The 22,444-nt window shown below is 40.1% G+C and overlaps 1 protein-coding gene across 3 annotated transcripts in view; it reads right to left on the reverse strand.

Moving 5' to 3' along the window:
- Nucleotides 1-22,444, reverse strand: part of ARID5B (AT-rich interaction domain 5B) — a 178,614-nt gene that overhangs the window by 21,388 nt on the left and 134,782 nt on the right. For 2 of the 3 annotated variants that reach the window (XM_081913489.1, XM_081913491.1), the window contains 2 exons: nt 19,807-19,859; nt 11,091-11,188 (listed from right to left, as the gene is read on the reverse strand). In XM_081913489.1, the coding sequence (XP_081769615.1) occupies nt 11,091-11,188; nt 19,807-19,859 (151 nt within the window). The remainder of the gene's footprint in view (nt 1-11,090; nt 11,189-19,806; nt 19,860-22,444) is intronic. The other variant, XM_081913490.1, reaches the window with a different exon arrangement.

Here is a 22,444-nt window from a genome sequence, read left to right on the forward strand (position 1 = left end):
GATAAGAGGCCCAGTGTGTGTACGCACACCATGCCTGATCCTGCCGTCCTACCACACATAAAGGGTGTTTATCGAAGGTATGCACGACTAGGACTTTCATACATAACACGTTTGCATTGTGGCTGCTTAAGTTAGCAAACTGAAGCAAGCCCCCCCCCCCCAGCTGCGACCTTTCCTGCTGTGGCTGCAGCAGAGAAGAGGTTGAATACCATATACTGAAGACTGTATTTGCAAAATTTTGCTGCTCAGAACTTCAATATGGCTCCCAAAGCACAACCTAACTTAACATTCTGAAGGTGTGCTATTTGTTTTAAATTCCCCGATTGTGCGCGTATATAAATAAGTTTCTTCATTCACAAGGAGAACTTGTACTGATCTGTAGCTCAAATCAAACACGTACATTACTGGCAAAACCAACCACAGCTTTGCTTTGTTCGCAAACAATGCTACCTCATTCCTTGCAGAAAGCTCTCTTTATTCCTTTAATCGGGGACTTGTACTGAAACCCAGTAGGGAAGGTTGCCAAGTACCTCACATAGGACCAAAAAATGGGAAGGCGGCATATATGGAAAGGAAAGTCACTAAAACCTCACCTAACACTGTCCTTGGGCTTCCATAGATCCTGCCTGCATCCAGTTCTGATCCAAAGGCTATTTTCAGTTTTCCCACAATATTCAGACAAAGAAGCTAACGAGGAAAGCTTATTCTTGAGACGTAAGCTATGTAAACATTAGAGGCTTAAAAAGCAGTGAGGTTGTTTCACCCCTGTAGTGTTTCAGCACATTTTTATTTTGCTGTACAAACCAGTGAGCGGGTGGGGATGTCTTCATCTGAAGTACATTACCAGATGTGTCTCGTCATGCCCACAACCCCACACCAGCGGTGCCACCTTCTGCAGAGGATTGAGGAGGGCCCTCTGGACATTTTGAAGGGGCCTGGCCCCTTCAAAAAAGAGATCAGGGAGCCGCAGTACCTCGGCCCCCAGGAGCAGGCATCCTTCTTTTCCACGAAGCTGTCATCTGCACATGCGCAATGACTTTCTCAAAGTACACACCTCTGTTCAACTCTGCTTTAAGTTTTCAAATTGGAAGCTGGTTTGAGGGGGAAAGTATTTCTTCAATAAGCTACAGGATACCTATGCATCGTGGCTGAAGTGGCTTCAAACACAAGCGGCGGGAGAACATTGGAGCACAAACCACCAGAAGGCTCCTCCATTTTAAAACAACACACTTTGTGCATCTCTTGATAATGGCTTTCAGGTAGTTTTCAAAACTACAAAACAAGTTGTGAACAAGTATTGCAAACACACATAAGACATTTTGACTAGAGAATTAAGAATCTGCTTTAAGGAGCAAACAATGGCATTCTTCTGTCACTAGATACTTTAATTTTAATATTTTTAGTTTAGAGGGGAAGGGGGGGGAGAGAGAAACATGCTTTCAGACTTTTCAATAGTTCTTTTGTTAAAGCATCCATTACTCACATAATTGAAAAGATGTTTGTTCAGTGGCATGCTTGAGAGTACAGTTATTTAATCTTAATGATAAAGCCCCGAGGACAGAAATATAAGTAGAAACCCTCTTGTTATTTATCAAAGAAGGAAAAAATGCCAAGGCAAATAATTGATTCTCAAACTCTCGCTTGGTGGAAAACTCACAATGAAATTCACAAATTGCAAAGGTTTTCTTAGAGACAGTTAGAGGCCCTGCTGCCAAAAGTCAGTTCAAGTACTACTACAGGCCTGAGGTGATCAATAATTATTATTTTAGTTAATAAGATTTTAAGTTACATTTGGGTCTGTACAAACGGACCACTATGGGAACGGTGGAGGTTTCCTTCATTTGCAGACTGGTAACTGTCTTCTGACACAAAATAAGCTGCTGTTTGTATAGGTTTATCAATATGGCGGCATTTGAATGAGGATCAACTGTCCACTTACTCCTCACACACGCACACAAAAAAATCCCTGAAGCAGTTTTGAAGCTGTTTTTAAATATTGATGTTTGTTTAAAGGGGGACAAATGAATATATAAACGGATATACATATGGCTCTTTGAAAAATAAAAAAGGCACGCAAGTGGAGAGGAGCAAGACTGGCTGATCTAGTACCTGATTTGCTGGTATGCAAATATATCATGCAGACTGTGAAACAGGAGAAGCCCATATTGTAAGGGAAGAAAATTGTTGCATCTTCTCCTGTTATATTATGCCTTTCTTCACTCTTATTTAATATATGACCGTCATGTACCACAGATGGCAGTTCTGTTGTACAAAAATGGCTTTATGTCTCTGAACTTTACTTCTATTTTGTTATTCCCAATGGCCAATACAAATAAATTTAGGCAGCAGTCTTATTATCATTTGCTTGGGAGAAAGTCCCATTAAACTCAGCGAGGCTTACTTCTGAGCAAATTTACTTCCTAGAAGAAACACAGGAGAGTGGGGGAGAGAATTGCTCTAGCAAAAGAAAAATCTTTTATTTGGTTAAACAAAGAACTAGCTGAAGTTTCCAGTATGGAACAAGACCTGGTTAATTTTTGCCTCGGGATGTTTTCAACAACCTGAACCCCAAACCTCCTATTAATTACAACCTTTAGTGAAGGGAACTAAAATATTTTTTTAGATAGATGGTATAATAGGTTTTTCTATTGCCCCTCTGGACAGGATGTTAGTGCTTACAGATGCTCCTGAAATGTACACACTTCTACAAAGTTCTCTCTAAATACTTTAAGCAAAGAAAAGAAAAACAAATAACATTTTGGTTGGACTATTGGACTCTCTTGTGTATGAAATTTCCTCACAGCATATGTATATGTCTTTACAGCTGTTTCAGGAACCTGATTCCAATGCCTTATTTTGACCTAACTTGGTTTTGTGAGTAAAAATAGATTTTGTTTTTCATATTATCAGGATGGGGATATTGGAATATGAGATGTGTTTTTCCCCCTCATGAAATAATCTTACGGGCACTTCAGCTGGACATTTTTTTTTGTAAAAGCAAGCATTTGAACTGTTCAGATACATTACAAATGACTGATTTAAGACCAAGACAGGATCCATAGTTTTTAAGGAGCATGAAGACCCAGCAGCCGTAAGGCTGCAGAAAGGCCTCTGACTTGTTCTCTAAAGTATCAGGTTACATTTTAAAATATAATAAACCTCTTGCTGTTATGGCTGTGGAATGAGGCCTTTTAAACCAAGGAATCAGTGTAACCAATAAAAAGGACCATCTGTCTGAGAATGCAGGGAGTCTGTAACAATAGCTTTAAGGTGTCAAGTGCCCCATTCATTTCAATAGACTCTAATCCAGATGCCTATGATATTTTAAATGTCAACATTGTTAACTGACATTGCTGCTTATTAGAGCATGTAAGAAAGGAAAATAATCATCCCAATGTGAATGACTCTTCCAACTTGTCCCAAAGTGGAAGAAATTTCACAAAGCACTAGAGGAGATGAGAGGAAGAGAATTTTGATAGCATGGAAAGAGATAATATTCAAAGGTACCAATTTCTCTCTCTTTCTTTCTCTCTCTCTCTCTCCCCCCCTCCCCTTATGGGATGGATGGATGGGCTGCATGAGATGAAAAATACTTTATTGTCCTGTAAAAAAAAAAATACTTAGCAGAGCTTGTGTTTCCCAAGTTTGGGGGATTGAAGTATGGTGAAGAAACAGGAAAGAAAGGTTGTCTAAATTTAGACAAATAAGATAATGTATTAACCATCAACCAAGGACACCCACCCACACCCATAAGTCATCTTAAAACTTTACTGTGGAAAAATTGAATGCAGACATCCAAGAAATTCTCTTATGAAATTATAGGAGAAACCAAGGCTAACCAGGCTCCTTTATGAGTTCGGATTAGAAAATACATCAGACCGACAGAACCAAGACTTCATAGTCTTTACTGACATGGACTTTTTTTAAAAAAAGAGAGCTGAAATTGTATTATTTTAAAAAGTGTTGTCTAGAAATAAACAAACAAACAAACAATAAAGTTTCAAAAAACACTCCTCAGAATTTGGGTCTGCAAATTATTATTGCTATTAGAATTTGTATACAGCTCTATACTCGCATGTTCTCTGAATATTGTAATGTTTATCAAATATCTGATATTTGTATTTTATGTCCTATGGTATTTGATTTCTGTATAATACATTTGAGTCTGAGATTTTATTTCAATCTTTCAAATTTGACAGATGGTGTTGAACAGCTTTTGCTAGTTGGGATGCAATGGTATTTAGTATTTGATAACTGGCATGCAATGGTATTTAATATTGGTGTTTCACAGTTGTTATGCAATGGTGTTTGACACTATTTGATAGTTGGCATGCAATGGTATTTAGCATCTGACAGTATTTGACAGCTTCTGCTGATCAGTTTTCATTTCTGAGGCCTGCCAACTCAAATCAAGAGATGCCAAAGTCGAAACCACTTGTGTTTTGAGGGGAAACCATTCAAAATACAAACTGAAATTACAAGGGCAAACGCATGCTTTCAGAATTAGAATGGAAGAATTGGCAAATGTGAATATTTACAAATATTTGCTTCAGTTCTACATTTTTATTTACATCTCAATTACATCATCCATACACACACCTAAACATTTTTCACTGAAAGCAAGCTTCTCGCAAGGTATTCCAGATGGTGGAAGTAAAGACTCCTAATGCCATCCATTGACATCCAACCCCTACAATCTACATGCATCGTATACCTAAGCTCCTTTTCTTCCTTCCTACTCACATGGTCACCACAGAGTCTTACATATTATTTCTTAGAGGCCAGTCCCTATTGAGTTCACAATGGGGCTTATTCTTAAATTATACAACTGCCACCACAATTTACTGAATCAGCGACATACAATTTTGAATTGATTCAGCCAGTTTAGTTGTTTAGCTATTGTTTAGGTAAAGGTAAAGGGACCCCTGACCATTAAGTCCAGTCGCAGACGACTCTGGGGTTGCGGCGCTCATCTCGCTTTACTGGCCGAGGGAGCTGGCGTTTGTCCGCAGACAGGTCATGTGGCCAGCATGACTAAGCCGCTTCTGGCGAACCAGAGCAGCGCACAGAAACTCCGTTTACCTTCCCGCCGGAGCGGTACCTATTTATCTACTTGCACTTTGACGTGCTTTCGAACTGCTAGGTTGGCAGGAGCTGGGACTGAGCAACGGGAGCTCACCCAGTCGTGGGGATTTGAACCGCCAGCCTTCTGATTGGCAGGCCCTAGGCTCTGTGGTTTAGACCACAGCGCCACCTATGACCCTTATTGTTTAGTTATTGACAGTTTTGGTTATAGAATTAAAATAAAATTGAAAGCCCAAGTAAAACAACAGATTAGACATTCATTCTTGACCAAAACTATTCAATCTTTAGCATGACACTCTAAATGTTGCTAAAGTATTGGACAGAGGGAGGGGCAACCACAAGTGGCAAAGCATCAACTTGAGAGCTCAGTTAAATATACGAAGACCACCTGATGCTCAATTCAATATACTGTAATTCAAAATCGGTCGTCAGTTGTATTACCTAGGAGGTAGAAGAGTCACAGAGTTTAGCCCTCAAGTTAAAGTTGTAACATCTGTGACAGTGTTAGATCTGTTTGTTGCAGCTTTTGTTGCCTTACTTATCTGCAATATGTAAAAATTCTCATTTTGACATGTAAATAAGTGCCCTATTGCTCTACCTGGATTTTAAATGTATTTGTTTGGGACAAGGAAAACACACATACACACAAACATTCTGATTCCACAACTGACATGATAGGGTTGAATACATTACATTTAAATATTTGGATTAATGAGGTAGTGAACACAACTTGGGCCAATCACTGTCTGACAACCTAACCTACCTCCATTGGGTCATTGTGAGGATAACATGGAGAAGGAGAGAACCACGTATGCCACTTTGAGCTCCTTGAAGGAAATGGTGAGATATAAATGTAATTCAAAAAATATGTGGAACCATGGAAGCATGTGAAGGGAAAGATCTAACAGCCCTCTGGTTCTGTTGCATGCGTGGATTGTTGTGATTTCACACTTCAGCAAGTTCAAATGTGCAACCTATCACTTGCGTGTGATTTACTCCCTCCCTGCTCAAATGCTGGCTATTGTACGATGATGCCATGGGTTTTGTACAATAGATGTCACAACATTATGGAGTATATGCATGGCAGGTTTCAGTTCTGCTGTGAAGTATCCTAACAATTTTGACACTGCTGTCTCTGAATATAAAAAATGGTCAGTAACAGACAGAAAGCAGACATTTGGAATTCAAGTAGTCCAAGATACCCTGATTACTAAGACGTCTTAAAACACAACATTTTTATGACTAAAGTTTGACACTGGGACACAAAGTCTGCAATGTCCTATACAGAATGTTGTTGTAGAAGATATGCCTGTCCCTCTAAGGGTGGGTGGGGAACTGACAGGAAATAAAGATCAGATCAGGGAGCTTCAAGTGAGAATATAGCTGTCATAAGGCCCAAATTGCAAGTTACATTAAACGTGTAGTATGGTGTTACATGCTTCTTTTTTCAGTGTTAAACAGCAACTCTGTGTATGATCAAGAATGAGATTGCAGAGCATGAAGAGAGCGGTTTAACCTGATAAAATTCCTCTCCCATAGCTGATATTTGGCCCCGGAAAGAAGCTATCATTTGCACCAACAGCAGCTTTTAGGGGTTAGGGAGAAGGGTTCTCATTGGGGCCACAGTGCAGGGAGAAAGGGTTAAAACCACCCCATATGCTGCAGCCCTGATCTCTTCTGGCAGTTGCTCTTCAAAGCTGAAAGAAGTGTGCATGGCTAAACTACATTTTTGTTCTCAATGGGAGATAACTCTGTGAGTTTCTCCAACCAGAAACTGAGGGGCGGCAGGCTATTGGGTGTCTGCTGCCAGAAAAATGGCTCAAATGGGTTTTGAGTTTCACCTTTCATGCATTTTAACTATCCTAGGATAGGAAAAGAAAGAGAATCTAATATGTGGATGTGCCTATGTTGTAGAGGGGTGTGTGTGTGTGTGTGTGTGTTTCTTTGTGTGTTTGTTTACTAGCTTTCCTTAAACCATTCTTGAGCTTTGGCATCTCTAGTAGTAATCTCAATATTCTCTGTCAGGCGGAGTTACAACTTTTCAGATTTACTTCTACGGAAGGGAATACACAATCAGTCAAGGGTGTGAGGAGTGGACCTTCCTGGACAGACAATTTATAGAAGAAGACATAACCTTAATGTGTAGTCCGTTTCCTTTTTAATCACATTTTGTTTAGGAAATGTGATATCACAAACACATCATGATGTGTGTGTGTGTGTGTGTGTGTGTGTGTTCCCTAACAAAAACCACAACTTCCTGCTCATTTACAGCATCATTGTCTATTTACTCAGGGAAACTAAAATCATCCATTGCGTATTTTGCGCAGGGGTGAAAAACAAACCAACCCCTGACTCACTTTCACTGGCATTGAGTGAAAACTGCATCTGATCTGATATCAATATCCTTAGAACACATGGCAAAGAACACTGTTCTGTGAGAAAACTTACGATTTTCAATGATTTCAAAATCCCAGATGACCTAACATAGAAATGCAGGATCCTGACAGCGCACAAATCAGAAATCCAGGTTTGTGTTGTTGCGGTACTAAAGCCAGCCCATACTGTCTTTACTTTATGTGATCAGCCACTGTAATTTACAAGAACTGTAGCCTCCTGATCAAAATAACAACAACTTGCACACTTTGTATGTGTTGAGTCACGTACATAGCAACAGCTCCACAATGGGAAAACATTAATGCTTTTTATATTGGTAATCATCTGTAACATGAGCAATTAAGTACAGTACTAATGGACTATTGCCAAGAGCTGGTACTAATATTAAAAACTGACAGAGATGAATAGGTTTGCAAGCCAAACTGGGCTGACAAGGACATTTTTATGAAGTGCTTGGACTGATTTGATTTAAACCAATCAGAGAGGCAGGTTTAGACCAGCCAGCCCTACAGCGACAATAATGCATTCATGGGCATTATACGATTCCTGCTATGCTTTAAATAAAAACATCCATTGATTCTCGGCTCAAAGCAACCAGTGCTTGCATTATTGCACTCATTAATAAGGCAAAAGGACGCTTAGAATGCATATCCAAAATAACACTTAGTGAACCCACTGGCAACAACACTTTGTTTTAAAAATGAAAATGTTTACTGGAAGTGAGCCACTTGCAATTAAAAAAACCAAATATGTCAATAACGCACTGAAATCATGCTTAGCCCTTCTTTATTTGAAAGGGGGAGCACACACTGATTTTTGAAAGGGGAGCCCACAGAGAGCGCTTTTTCATGTCAGGCCATCTTCCCTGTCCTTGTCATTTTCTACTAATAGCAGCTCTTCAGCATCTCAGGCTGATCCTTCCTAGTCCTGACACCTGAGATCATAGAATCATGGAATAGTAGAGTTGGAAGGGGTCATGACGATCATCTAGTCCAGCCCCCTTTAATGGAGGAATCTTTCACTGAGCATGGGGCTCAAACTGAGGATAAGGGTCTCATGCTCTACCAACTGAGATATCCTTCTATCCATTTGTTAAAAACAGCGTGGATTACACGTGAGATATGGAGCGTGCAAAGCATGCTTGAGCCACAGTACTGTTCCCATCTAGCCCAAATTGTTACTAACGGATAAATCAAACCTGCAGAAAACTGTGTCAACTGCAACTCAACTGCTAATACAGTTTTTAGGTGCCAGTCAACTTCTGCCAATTTTGTTTGTTTACAACTGCTTTCATTGAAAAAGAACAGTTCTGCAACCTAGACAAATGGATCCAATGGCCTTTCTTTCTAATAGTTTATTCAAAACATTTTGCAAAATGCCATCTAATGTTGCTAGGCAAGGCCTCCCAATTTCCAAATTTCTTTCCAAATTTCCTATTACATTTTAAATCCGGTCTCATCTACAAAGTAGGCCTTATGCTGCTTAACTGAAGTGTGAAAACTGCAGCTAATTTTGCTACCACTTTAGGAAAACCTGCCTGAAATGCAAACTTCTGTTGATGGGGGTGGGGGGAGAGCAGAAACCAAGAGACATCAAGAAGCCAGAAAACGTTCACCTGTTAATATTCCTGTCTGAGAAAGGTAGGGTCCAATTCACAGAAGCAACAACACCAACAAGCCCATTTCTTTGTTCCCAGTTCTCACACAGCAAGAGAATGGAAGCATGAGTAACAAGAACAGAAGCGCCAAAGTCTGGGAGAAAGAATTCTAGGCATGGCCAGACATCCTTTGCCCCACAAACACATCCTGGCATGATCAGGGGAAATTCATGCTCCACTCATTATCTATTGCGCGGTGAGAGGGTATTTGGACCAATCAACCCTTCCTCCGCCCGCTGCACCAGCCACTGATTTGCAATGAGTATCAAAGATTGCATTAAAACCACAAAGTGTGTTTCCATGGCCACTTTTTTTCTTCTTCCAGAAAAAGCAATCAAGGCCACAATCTGGAACAGGGCCAAACATCAGGGTGACATCGACACCTTGGCTACTATTTGCCTCTCCACGTAGCTGCTTTTTCTCAAAAACTAGGTGGCCAATGAAGCATGTTTTTTTTTTTTAAAAAAATGTGCTTAACATAACTTGTCGCTTGATCCTGAAATGGAGACTACACTCAAATGTCCCTCACAGCAGTCACCTTCCATGTGAGCACTAACACTGCCTCTCCTGTATAGGGAGATTGCTAAAGGCGGTTTGTATGCAATTGAGTTATAGACAAATTTTAATTAATGCACTTAAATTAGTCGAGTCCATTGATTTCAATGGGTCTACCCTTGAGTATGTCTTAGTTGGATACCACGCTATGTTCTTTTTCTCCCAAGCCATGTTCTTTGCCTCCCAAGCGAGGCAAAATCCCACGGAACTCAAGGTGACAAGGAACCAGCTAACCTCCACTGGATTTAATGGAACTTGCCTAAACTAAAATTCTCTAAACTGTGCTCACTGGCTATGATCCAAAGAGTCTGTTTACTTTGACTCAAATTATTCAGTGGGATCAACTGAGAACGGCCAACTCTTAATGTGGATTGTCCATAATTTGTACGGTTCCATCCAAGCTCCCACGCTAGAAGACATTTACTTACCTACCTGTAAGACTAATCACATTTTCACTCTGGAATTTAAAGTGAACAATAGTCCTATACAGAACATGGCTGGCACCTCATTTCTTTCAGTCTGTCTAGCAGTTAACACTTTAGAAAAGACACGTATGTTCAACGTATGTCAAAAAAGCATTGCAATGCTGTAAGATGGTGATAAACAAACACTCTCTTGGCCCCTACAGGAAACTAGTTAGTGATCTGGAGCATGAGATCATATTGCTCATTTCAGAGCTTGAAAGCACACATATTTTATTAATGGCCATATTTTCTCAAAATTCTTTTAAGGAAGCATCACAACCGTATCATGTTATCCGATGTACGCTGGATACCCAACCTTTGGAAACTATTATTAACTCAGAAAGGGTACAAAATCAATGTTTATAAAACAGCAACTCTGCTGCACTTTAGAAAGATAAATGGTTGTCAGCTGCAAGAAGAAAGGAGAGAAGAAAACATTAAAGGAATATGGAAGAAATGTTTCCCCCCCCCCCCCGTGACTTATAATGGGAACATCCCACTAATCTGAAGACAGCCATACATTGCTTTATTTGCATTTATCTGCAGAGTGGTTTTTAAAAGACAAAAAAACAAACAACAACAAAAAACCCAGCCAAAGCAGTTAAGATATGATCATTTTGTCCATCATCAAACTATCATCTGTTTTGCTCATCAGTTACAGCTTCTCTATTATAGAAGCTTTGGTAAAACAAGGTATGAAGAAGAAAGGAATCAGATCCCCTGATTTATATGCTTTGCAATCGGAGACAAACACTGGTTTAAATTACAGCATATTACAGGACTAAACTGGTGATGGAATATTTACTGTGCCTTTTGTAAGAGGCCTTCTTGCCTCTCCCCCCTCTCTGTCCGCATTTCTTTACAAAAGGCTTTGAAGTCCCTTCAAATTAATTTTTCTCCTTTATTAAACAAGCATTTCATATTTGTTATCTTACCTTTCATAATGTCTACGAGTACACGTGGCTGCACTTGTGCTCCCAGGGTTACCACCTAATTCATCATAAATATGTTTCCATTGTCGGCGGGCTGTTATCTGTAAAAGTGGCAATGGAAAATTTAATCTTGCATCTTTACAGATATTTGTGTGTGTGCAGCGTTTGAATTCACAGCAACAAATGTATATGTGAGACATTTAGAACGCCATGTACTACAAGCACTGTTAAATCCGCTCTAGAACGGATTGAATATGTATCTATGGCTCTTTTAAAAGCAAAAGAGAGAGAGACATTTTTCACATTTGCTTCACATAAACCTTTTTTTTTTTGTACAATTGGGTTTTACTGCTGTCTCATTATCAAGCAATTTTGCTATTTTGTGTGTACGATTTCTTGAAAAGGAACTTCAATCAATTGAGGGCCATTAAGCATCAAAATGTATGCAGACAAATCCCTTGGTAAATTATGAAAATGAATCTCAAACTAAGCACAAATAATGATTACATAGTTATTTTAACTGAGTTAGTGAAAATGAATCCATTGCAAACCCTTAATCCATCACAGGCTCCCCTAAATCCACATAGACTCACAGCCTGTAACTCTATATGTTACAAGCTGTTTATTTTCATCCGTCTGCGTCAGTAAAATATATAGTTCAAATGGTAGTGAAATCTAAACACTATCCAATGTTAATATCTGAGTTATTTGGCTAAATGGAAGAAAATAAACATCTTATAAAGTATTAACTTGCAAGCTATGTTTTTTTGGTGGTGGGGGGGGGAACGTTGCACAGAAAAATGGGGCCAAAAGAATAATAGATACAAGACCTGGCAAAATAATTGTTCTGAATTCCACTTCATTGTTTTCTATAGTCTTAACAGGAAGAAAAACAAGAACCTGAGAGGCAAAGCATGGTAACAGTCAACCTTTTTCTGCATGCAATTTAAAAAGTGGGGGCATGTTGTGGGAAATTGCTTAGAAAAGATTTTTTAAAAATAAATTCTGAGTGAATTTTGTCATTTTTGTGGAATGCTGTGGTGCTTAATAGAGAGTCCCACAGAATTATTTACAGTTACCCACAGTGCTGCTGATGAAGTTCACTAAGGAGCCAAAGGCAGCAATCAAAAGAAAACAAATAGCAAAACTTGCAATCTGGGGGCCTGTAATTTTAATCTTAAAAAGAGCAGATGAGTGGAGCAGTTAAATATTATAGGGTAAATGATGCTTTTCCTGCTCTGCATAAAGATAAAACGCTTCCTTTTCAGAAACCCAGCTTCAAAAGCAAAAGACATGTTATTTGGTAATGTTATAATTTCAGAGAAACATCCTTGAAGCTTATCTTTGTTTTGTTCTCATTAGACATAACCACCGCCTACTTCTAGATGCCGATTAAATCAAAAATGCCTATTTGTTCATCAGTGGTATGAAATAACCTAAAACCTTGATAAAACTGTCTTCTGTGTGGGGAAATTAAATATTCAGTTACAACTTATTTGCAAAGCTGTTTTGGGTTTTTTTTTCAACTTAAAGGAGCAACTGCATGACTGTAGAAATGGTATGTACACACACCTGGATCCCACGCTCCTCCCTCCACACGCTGTGGGGATGTTGTGCGCAAATAAACAAGGCCTCCTGGCACACAATATCCCACCAGATCTAGAGTGCATGGGGCACAACTGGCAAATCCAGGACTCCCATATGGGGAGGTGCACACAAGATGGCTGATCTACAGACCCATTTATGCACACACCACAGACAGAAATGGGCACAGTGTCGCAACAGGGCAGATTAGCCAAGACGCAGGCATGGAACAAGAACATTGTGTTTTGATTATCCCTGGAGGTTGAAACTGCTCTTGCGGTAGGTACAAAAGAGTGTTCATTCAAGCCCACTATGGCTCAGAGAAATGAAGTGACAAGGAAGTCAGTATCAACCCGTCTTGGATTCTGTGCCAAGTGTGACTAGTTTTGAAGATCAAGGTGGAAAAGGCTGTTTGGTTGGTCTCATTGCACTTATTCAGTTAAAAGTGAATAACCTGAATGTAAATGCACACTTTTAACAGAATGGATGCTCCTCTCCCCCATCTGTTAGCATTACAGTTTAAGGTGTGGAAATGTTTAATAGAACACTTCTCTCTTTTTTTACTAATTCAGATTCAGTTTCTCTTGGCAGTCATGCCTGCTCTGAAATCAATAGGCCAGCACCACTTATTTACCATAGTGATTATGCTAAGTTATGCTGACGTGGTGATGAAAGACCCAGTTCCTGGAAGTCTCGACACCATGCCTTATTTAATTTTTTTTTTAAATAAGGCCTAAAGCCTGATGTCATAATCTTCTTAAAGGATATGAACGAAGCAAACTTTTTTTCTGGAAAGTTCAGAAATCCCTGCCACCATTATATTAAGGGCATGATTGCTCACAAATCGACACTAGACTTTCCTTCCGTTAGCATCCTTTTATCCAAGTCCCCCCCGCCATTTTTCCTTTGTGCTAGTGCGACATGGGGAGCAGACATACCGTCAGGATCCCTACCGCTGCCCCCTGCTGCTCTCCGACTATTCTGTATTCCACTCCAAACTAACACAGTGCAACTCTACAAGTCAAATTCAGCCCACTAGCCAAGTAGAGCATCACACCAGGGGCTCAGTGAGCTTACTGCTTTGCCACTTGTCTGGAATTGCAAAAACATGGACTGTCTCAAACACCTGGCAGGCCAAGCTACTAATACTTGACAAGCTCCATTTGGTTTAATGTGCTCAGCTGTTCTATACAAATTTCACTTTCATACTGGAAAATGCAGTATGCTTCCAACTGTTGTTTAAAGTTTGGACAACTTATTGCTAGATAAAAGTGTCATTTTCCTTCTATCGTAAAAGGCTTCTTCAGTGCAATCTTTGCTCGAAGCTGCAATGGAAATGCCAAGCTCATATTCTGTCTTCTCATATTAATACAGACAGTAACCCATTCATTGCAATGTTATTGTAATGTTTCCCGGTTTCCACTGCAACTATCACCAAAGAACAGTGAACTTTAACTAGGTCAGGCATGGCCAAACTTGGCCCTCCCAATGTTTTGGGACTACAGTTCCCATCATCCTTGACCACTGGTCCTGTTAGCTAGGGATGATGCGAATTGTAGTCCCAAAACATCTGGAGGTCCAAGTTTGGCCATGCCTGATCTAAGTGATCAATGTTCTTCCCATGGTTAAATTTAAGTAATTAAAGTGTGCCTTCTGAGAACCTGGTCTTAAAAGACTATAAAGAGAACACCACCTGTAATGTTTCTTTTTGATATTTGATTCAAGACAATCTGTTCTAATTCATGTGTGTCCCTCTGTTTCTGCTTAAAGGTGCAACAATATTTGCAACAATATTTGCACAATATTGTAGCAATGGAAGGGACCCCAAGGGTCAACCCCCTGCTGTGCAGCAATCTCAACAAAGCATCCATGACAGTTGGCCATCGAACCTCTGCCTCCACAGAAGGAGAGTCCACCACCTCTCATGGGAGTCTGTTCCACTGCTGAACATCTCTTACTATTTGTTATTTAAAGATTTGTTCTGAGGCCGTAGCTCTCAATCATAACAGCTGAGACTTGCTTAAAACTGTCAGTCTCTCCACAGAAAAAGGAATATGACAGAATAGAATGGGTTCAAAGCCTACTATAATTTAAATTTCCCCCAAAGAGCAATCCGGGCAAGTTTGAAACAGGTGGGAATTTACTGTTTTAAAGAATCACCTGAGTCTTTGGATTATTATTATTACCTCTGCATTTTCTCAGATTTATTGGGATGGATCTAATTAAAATCGGGAAACGTTATAGCCCATTAGAGCTACCCTGCTCTGCAAGGGAGGCTCCACTACTTTCATCTTTAAGAAGAAACTTATATGGATGGTTTTAAATGGCAGAAGATTAAAACAGGAAAGGGGCAACTCTGAAAGAGAGAGATACTAAGATGGCAGAAGTGGGGCCTTGCAACAAAATACTGCAACCTGTAGTTTTACTCTTCAGGGATCCAGCCATTTCATTCATAGCTCAGATGGTGGAGCATGAGACTTTTAATCCTAGGGTTGTGGGTTTAAGCCCCACCTTAGGCAAAAAAAATTATACATTGCAGGGGTTTGGACTAGAGGACCTGCATAGTCCCTTCCAACTCTATAGTCCTATGATTCTATGATTCATTCCACCCCACTCCCCAAAGCAAATCAGCATTCCATGCCAACTTAGCACAGTCAGCCACCATTGAGCTGTTTGGCGTCTCCTCACCTCCATTTGGGTGTGGGATGGATACGCTACTGTCCAATTCCAGCTACATTAAAATCTCTCTCTCAGTTTAAACTTGCTATGAACTGGATCAGTTCTGATCTGACTGTACTGTAACATTTTGACAGTAGGGGAATATTTCAATGAGCACACCTTCATTGAAGCTTATTGCTTTTATTCTTATGCTCCTGGTCAACTTCCTCACCACTACCCATGACTCTTATCAGGTGACGCCATAACGATAGGCCTAGTCAAGACAGTGAAAGCTGTAGCCACATAAGAGCATCTCCAAGACATCCATAGCTAAATGGATTCTCCATGACCAGTTGCATTATGGACACCTGGCTTGATCAACTAGGGCAATTCTTATGTACACACTGCACCTCAAAACTCTGTACAAGTAAATCTGACGAACTGCAGGTGTAGCCTGATACCCCACTGAAGAGCAAGCATCTGTTGAGTAAAAAAGCAGACACAAGCTAATGGTATGCAATTAAGATCGTTCAATGGGGTGGTTTCTGAAACAGAGAACACCTCCACGGCCAATGCAAATTCAAAAACGAATCTTGGGGGCAATCAAAATATTGTTGGAAATAGTGTCAGTATAGATATCATTTGATTTAAAATGATGAATGATGCCCAGGAGCCTGATTCTGAATCTAGTGTAAAGGCTTTGGGGGAGAGATGCCTCCAGTGTGACAGTATTACTTCCAAAACACTGATTTCATGTTAACTCTGAAGGAAATAAGGCATTTACTCTGAGTCATCAGGAAAAACCGCTTTTCTCTATTGTTTGTATTTTACATCTGTCTCCAGCCTGTGGCACATCCATTCAATGGAAAATGAGCTCACATGTTCAAGTTAAGAGATAACCAATGTTTAGTTGGCAATAGCCAACCTGAGCTGGACTTATCAGCCCCCATCTTGACTCCCACAGCTGGACAACTGCCTGAGGCAATAAATCAGACATCATGGACCACTGTCATCTACAGACATTTGGGAGTCCCCGTTTCAGACATTTAGGTTATCATGCACAACTATAATTCCCAAAAGGATAACACTATCTAAATTCAACTAGAATTCTTAAGCAGCTCATGCCGGCATATGTTGTTCTGAATTCAGAACTCCACAATAATTTTGTAACATACAGAAGGCCTCAGGAAAAGCAACAACACCAAAAGATTTTTGACCCTTACGCCTAAACAACAAACAGAAAGGAGTACACCGTATTTTTCGCTCTATAGGACGCACCCGACCTTAGGACGCACCTTGTTTTAGAGGGGAAGAACAAGAAAAAATAAATTCTCCCCCTCTCTGCTCAGTGCCCCTTCAGCGAAGCAGCAGGAGAAACGGAGCCCCTTCAATTTCTCCTCCTGCTTAGCTGAAGGGTCGCTGCGCCTTAGCTGAAGGGGCACCTACCCTTCAGCGAAATGAACCCAAAGCCCCCGGAGCGCAGCGGTAGCTTCTGCTGCGCTCCGGAGGTTTCCGGCGGCTATCTTTGGAGCCTGGAGAGCGAGAGGGGTCGGTGCACACCGACCCCTCTCGCTCTCCAGGCTTCAGCGAAAGCAATGTGAAGCCTCTGGAGCGCGGCGGGAGCGCTCCCACTGCACTTCGGAGGCTTCGCGTTGCTATTGCTGAAGCCAAGGAGCCTGCATTTGCTCCATAAGATGCACACACATTTCCCCTTAATTTTTGGAGGGGGAAATGTGTGTCTTATACAGCGAAAAAATACGGTATATCAAACAAACAAACAAACAAATGTGGGGTGCGAATTAGGAGTATATGAGTACCAATGCAAATCTGCCACTTGGATCTCTATCAGGTGCATGCTGAAGTGTATCCAACACTTCTTATCTGAATTATGCTGGAAACTAATGGGCTGCACATGCACTAGGTCTTCAGAGGCACCCTTTCAAACTAGGAACCCCTTCTGCCCCACTAAAAAGCTGTTGCTGACAGCAGGAGTGCCGCAAAACAGAAGGGAAAATATGGGCATCAGAATCTTCTTCAATCTGTGTATATGCAGGAGTGGTGCTAGTATCAGCACCCTGTATCCTCTGCCTCATCATTCCTGCTCAGATCAGGGAAGCTTTCTCGTGTGCCTGCTTTAGTTGAATTGTTTGCAGCAGAACATGAACTGCTTGCTGGCTGGGCAGACAGCCCCTTAAGCTTAGTTTGGTCAAAGTGATGAAAGCTTAAATCAGAACTGCTAAATCCTGCGCATTATGACATCTCAATTTGTAAGTTTCACTCTACTGGAAAGAAGAATGGCTCAAAGGTTGTAATATGGTGTGAAAAATACAATGAATGTGGCATTTAAGGAGAAAACTATAGTTTTACATTGGATAAGAATGATGGAGGTTAACAAGTTATGCAACATCTGGGAAGAGAGTTTATACAAATATTTTTAGCTGCTTTAATAGACTAAGGCAGAAATCCTTTCAGGGAGAACGTTGCATTGAACACATTACATAAGATGGCACCCCAAATGGCCAGAAATAACTTCAAAGGCTATCTTGACTTCTCTTTGTCACTACTCCATATTTTATCTTACTTTGCTGCTGTTTTTTGTGTTATAAAAATTTGAATATAAAATCTGGAACAATGTAAGGGCCAAGATTTAAGGCGTGTCATTATCTTGATGGCTCCAACTTAACAGACTTGCCTAATTTCACTTTCTAATAGCATTTGCCCAGAAGTGTTGGAGAAAAGCAAATAAAATTTCCTTCTTATGATCTTCTAGCTAATGCATATGTTACTTTAAACCACAAGAGAGCACTGCTTCTCTAGCAATCTAGCCAGCACTTGTTTGTAACTCTCTTGTCTAAGTTAACTCCAACCCTAAAAGCTGAGCCATTTTTCTCTCTCCCAACTTGTTGAGAAAATATGTCTTCTATTCTCTCTCATCTCTACTGTAAATAGTTCCTGCATGAATAAAGCCTTTTAACACCAAAAACTGTAGCAGAAGCGGAACTTTCCAAAGGTTAGCACATTGGAATCATATACATCCTTACTTCAAAGCAAAACTCAAAGAATACTTTTAATGCTTGTATTATCAGCTAATTGGCAAGACTTTTTTTAGCCTTCCTTAGTGCTTAAATAAGAAGTTATGCTTTAATTTTATTATTGTTGTTTTAGTATATTTAGTTTTTGGTGTTTTCTGTACATTGCTCAGAGAACAACAGCTATTTGGTGTACCCAATGTAGTGAATAAATTTAAATAAATTAGAGTTGGGTTAACTCCCAAGTAAACAAGCACAGAATCAGGCACTCAGATCAGATGCAAACCAAAGAAAGTCAACTAAAGCTACCAATACCTGTATGTGATTACTATTTCACAACCACAGCTATGTTAGCTAACTGCACAGGCATTAAAATGACACAACAGGCTTTGTTCTATGGGACAAATACCAGAGTGATTACATTTCAGCTTAAATTAATTTCAGCTTTTGTGTTCTCCGTTACTTCATTATGGAATAGATGCAGCCCAGATTTATACTCAGTGAACAAAGCAAAACAAATAAATATAGCTAGCTAGCTAGCTAGCTATTTAAATATGTTTTTTGCATTCAACTGTGGCAGGAAATGCACAACCTAATCTGAGCATTATGGGCTGGGGAAATATTCCCAATGACGATCGTCTTATGTCAAATGGGCTTTATTGCAGATGCCATCTTTATATGCCATATTAAAGCAGCTCTTTCTTCTCATTTCAAGATCTTAATCGCAGTTTGTTGCTCCAACGTTTTATTGGTTTGGAATACATGCTGTAAAATCCGCAACCATCAAATTTCCCTGTGAGCTAAAAATAAAGTGGCCATGTCAGATATGGTTAGTTGATAAAAAGTGTCAGAGTGTTCCGCTTCCCTCCCCCCTTGCCTTTATACTTTGGATAACTTCCTGTTTATGTGGCACTGACCCTTGTCTAATAAAGATCTTTTACTATTCACAGTAAAGAAAGATACTGCACCAAGCTATTCCTTAATGGACAACGCTGATTACTTTTGAAAGCATTTAATACATTTCCCATATTCCAACATGAACAGATGTCAGGGACTATGCCAAGTGAAATTTCATTTTATGCAATCTTGGCTTGTTGTACAAGAATAGCCCTTTCTCAACATGGGAAAAAATTACAGACCCAACCAATTTCCTTGACAGGGAAGAGTTACACATGTTTTCCACTCAAGAAGTGTTTTTTTTCTTCTTCAACAAGTTTACAGTTTTGCCAAACCTGGAACTAATTGGGGCTTTTTCTAAAAAAGGACCCAATAACCCCACTGTGTGTGTGTGTGTGTGTGTGTGTGTGTGTGTGTGCGCGCGTGCGTGTGCGTACTACATTGTTATTTCCTGTATGTGTGTGTGTGTTTGAGAAAAAGAAACACCACCCCAAACAGGGGAAAGCTAGATTACACATTTTTTTTCCCATTTAAGTTACTTAAACACTTACTGTTTCATATCCTCCCAGTTTTTGAGCAGCTTGAAACATAGTCCAAAGGTTAACTGTTAGAGGGACAATAAGTATTTAGATAAGCATTGCATTAACCAACTTTTTTCAAAGAAATGCATATCAAACAGTTTTTCTTTCACAGTGAAGCAAGAAGATAACAATCACATCTACGCACACAAAAAGGGTTTTTTTGGGGGGAGAAAGACAAACAATCTGCAAATGACATTTACATAATTCAAAGAGTAAACATTGGCTTTGCACATATACCATTCCTTTCTTAAAATCACAAGGGAAAACATTTCTCTGAGATACAGTTACAGATATAAAATATTTTTATTTTTTTTACTGAGCTTAAATTCACTTCCAGGATATAAAACAAACAGCATAAAAAACAAAACACAGGGAAATAAGCTTTGCATTATATGTTCCTATATAAAACTAACATAGTTATTAGAAAGAGCATTATTTTTAAAATGTCATTTAGTTAATGTAGCAGGAAACTGGAGTGCATACACAAAGCAGTCCTTGATTAAACAAGTATTTACTGCCACTCAGATAAGAGACCTTGGCTGGGATCCAGAGATCCTCTTCCACATGAGGAAACAAGCTTCTACAAGTAGAGCAGCTCATTTCGTCATGAATGTAGCCTGCAGGGTGAGGAATATCAAGATGCACCCAGAGCGACCGTATCTCCCATACAACTGCACCCCAGCTTTCTCAGAGTCTAAACCACCTCAAGAGGTCTTGGTGCACATCTCACAGATCATGCACTCTTACGCGGACCTCCCAAAAGTGTTAAAGGTAAAGGTAAAGGGACCCCTGACCATTAGGTCCAGTTGTAGCCGACTCTGAGGCTGCGGCGCTCATCTCACTATATTGGCCGAGGGAGCCGGCGTACAGCTTCTGGGTCATGTGGCCAGCATGACTAAGCCGCTTCTGGAGAACCAGAGCAGCACACAGAAACGCCATTTACCATCCCGCCGGAGCGGTACCTATTTATCTACTTGCACTTTGACGTGCTTTCGAACTGCTAGGTTGGCAGGAGCAGGGACCGAGCAACGGGAGCTCACCCCGTTGCAGGGATTCGAACCGCCAACCTTCTGATCAGCAAGTCCTAGGCTCTGTGGTTTAACCCACAGCGCCACCCCAATAGCCAGGTGTGTTCCTTGCAAAGTCATGCTGCTCCTGCACTCATCTATGAAACTCTTGAAAGTAGGGGAAGCCCTATGGGGAACTTCCACTGGTGGGAACATTTATAGTCCCATGGTCCTGATCCCAGGCATGGGTGTCTTGTACATACCATCTGCCATCAGGAGTGTGTTGCCTGTTTCCTGCTATCATCCCTATTTTGCAACTAGCATAAAATGCACGGCTGTCTCTGCACTGGTTGTTTCAAACCATCCCTGCTATTGATTGATGCTGAACTAAGTTTCTAATGGATCAAATTTGACTGACATGGTTAGATGGGATGGTTTGCAGAATTTTGGTTTACGCTGGCACAAACGCCCTCAAGCATCCAAAATACCGATGCTTGTGGACATTTCAGGATGCCTAGCCAAAGCTTGGTCCACTACAGAGCTGGCAAAAATGAATATCTTTAACATTGGAGCTAAGGAAGGATGCAAATTCCATCATTCCATATGAAGTGGATGCCATTTGTTGGCTATTGAACCCATATCAAAGAGCTTAGCTAGAGAGATAGACATAAATAAATAAATAAATATATTTTGATGTGATTATACCTCCCTATATGATCATGACTTATTTTTAAATAAGTCTATCTGCACTTTAATCCAATTGTCTCTTTTAATAAAGGTTTCCTTTTAAGTTTAAAGGGTTAGGGGCCAAGCACTTTTAGAATCCTCTGTAATGAGAGAACTACAGAATGCAGTAAAATAGGTTTGACTGCATTTTTTTTTTGCTCCCTTTACCCCATCAAAGAGTTTCTCATAATGGTGCTGTATGAATTGCCTCCAAAATATTACATAAATTATGGGTGTTCCCCAGGGAGTAGTACTCATTATTGAACCGCACAGCACAGCAAAGAACATTCACTGGACTTATTCAGCAACAGAGGAATTATATTATTTAAACTGGTTCTTCCTACTCATGTGTTTACACATGTCAAGGTAGACAAACACAGCGAGTACTCCTGGCCATTATATGAGCAGCTCAGTTACTCCTGAGTAATCTTGCTCTGAGGAAACATGAGGCACATTGCTGAATATCAAACAAGCCAGTTTATCTCAGCTACATGTTGCAGAATGATCTCATGGCAACGCTGGGAAATTGAGACCCAATAAATACCTGCTTTTAAAAATGTGCCTCTTTGTTAGTGACAAATAAGGGGGGGATTAGCATCACACACACACACACACCCCATCTCAAAATGTTCTAAATAAAAAGCTTCACTGAACCTTGCACTCTCCCTGAGCTATCAAGGGCTTTGCTCGGGCCTTGATTTAATCGGAATCAAATGCATAATGCAACAAAGCTGTTCATAGTACATTAATTTTACTTCTATTTCAAGCAGCCGGTTTTTCAGGCAAACATTGTAATCATTTTGGAGTTATATAAGTTTATAATGACTGCTAGAGGTCTGTTGCAATCAGTGTAAATTGCTATTAGGTATGTAAAT

This window comes from Podarcis melisellensis, assembly GCF_964234715.1.
Source record: "Podarcis melisellensis genome assembly, chromosome: 5".
Taxonomy (NCBI): domain Eukaryota; kingdom Metazoa; phylum Chordata; class Lepidosauria; order Squamata; family Lacertidae; genus Podarcis; species Podarcis melisellensis.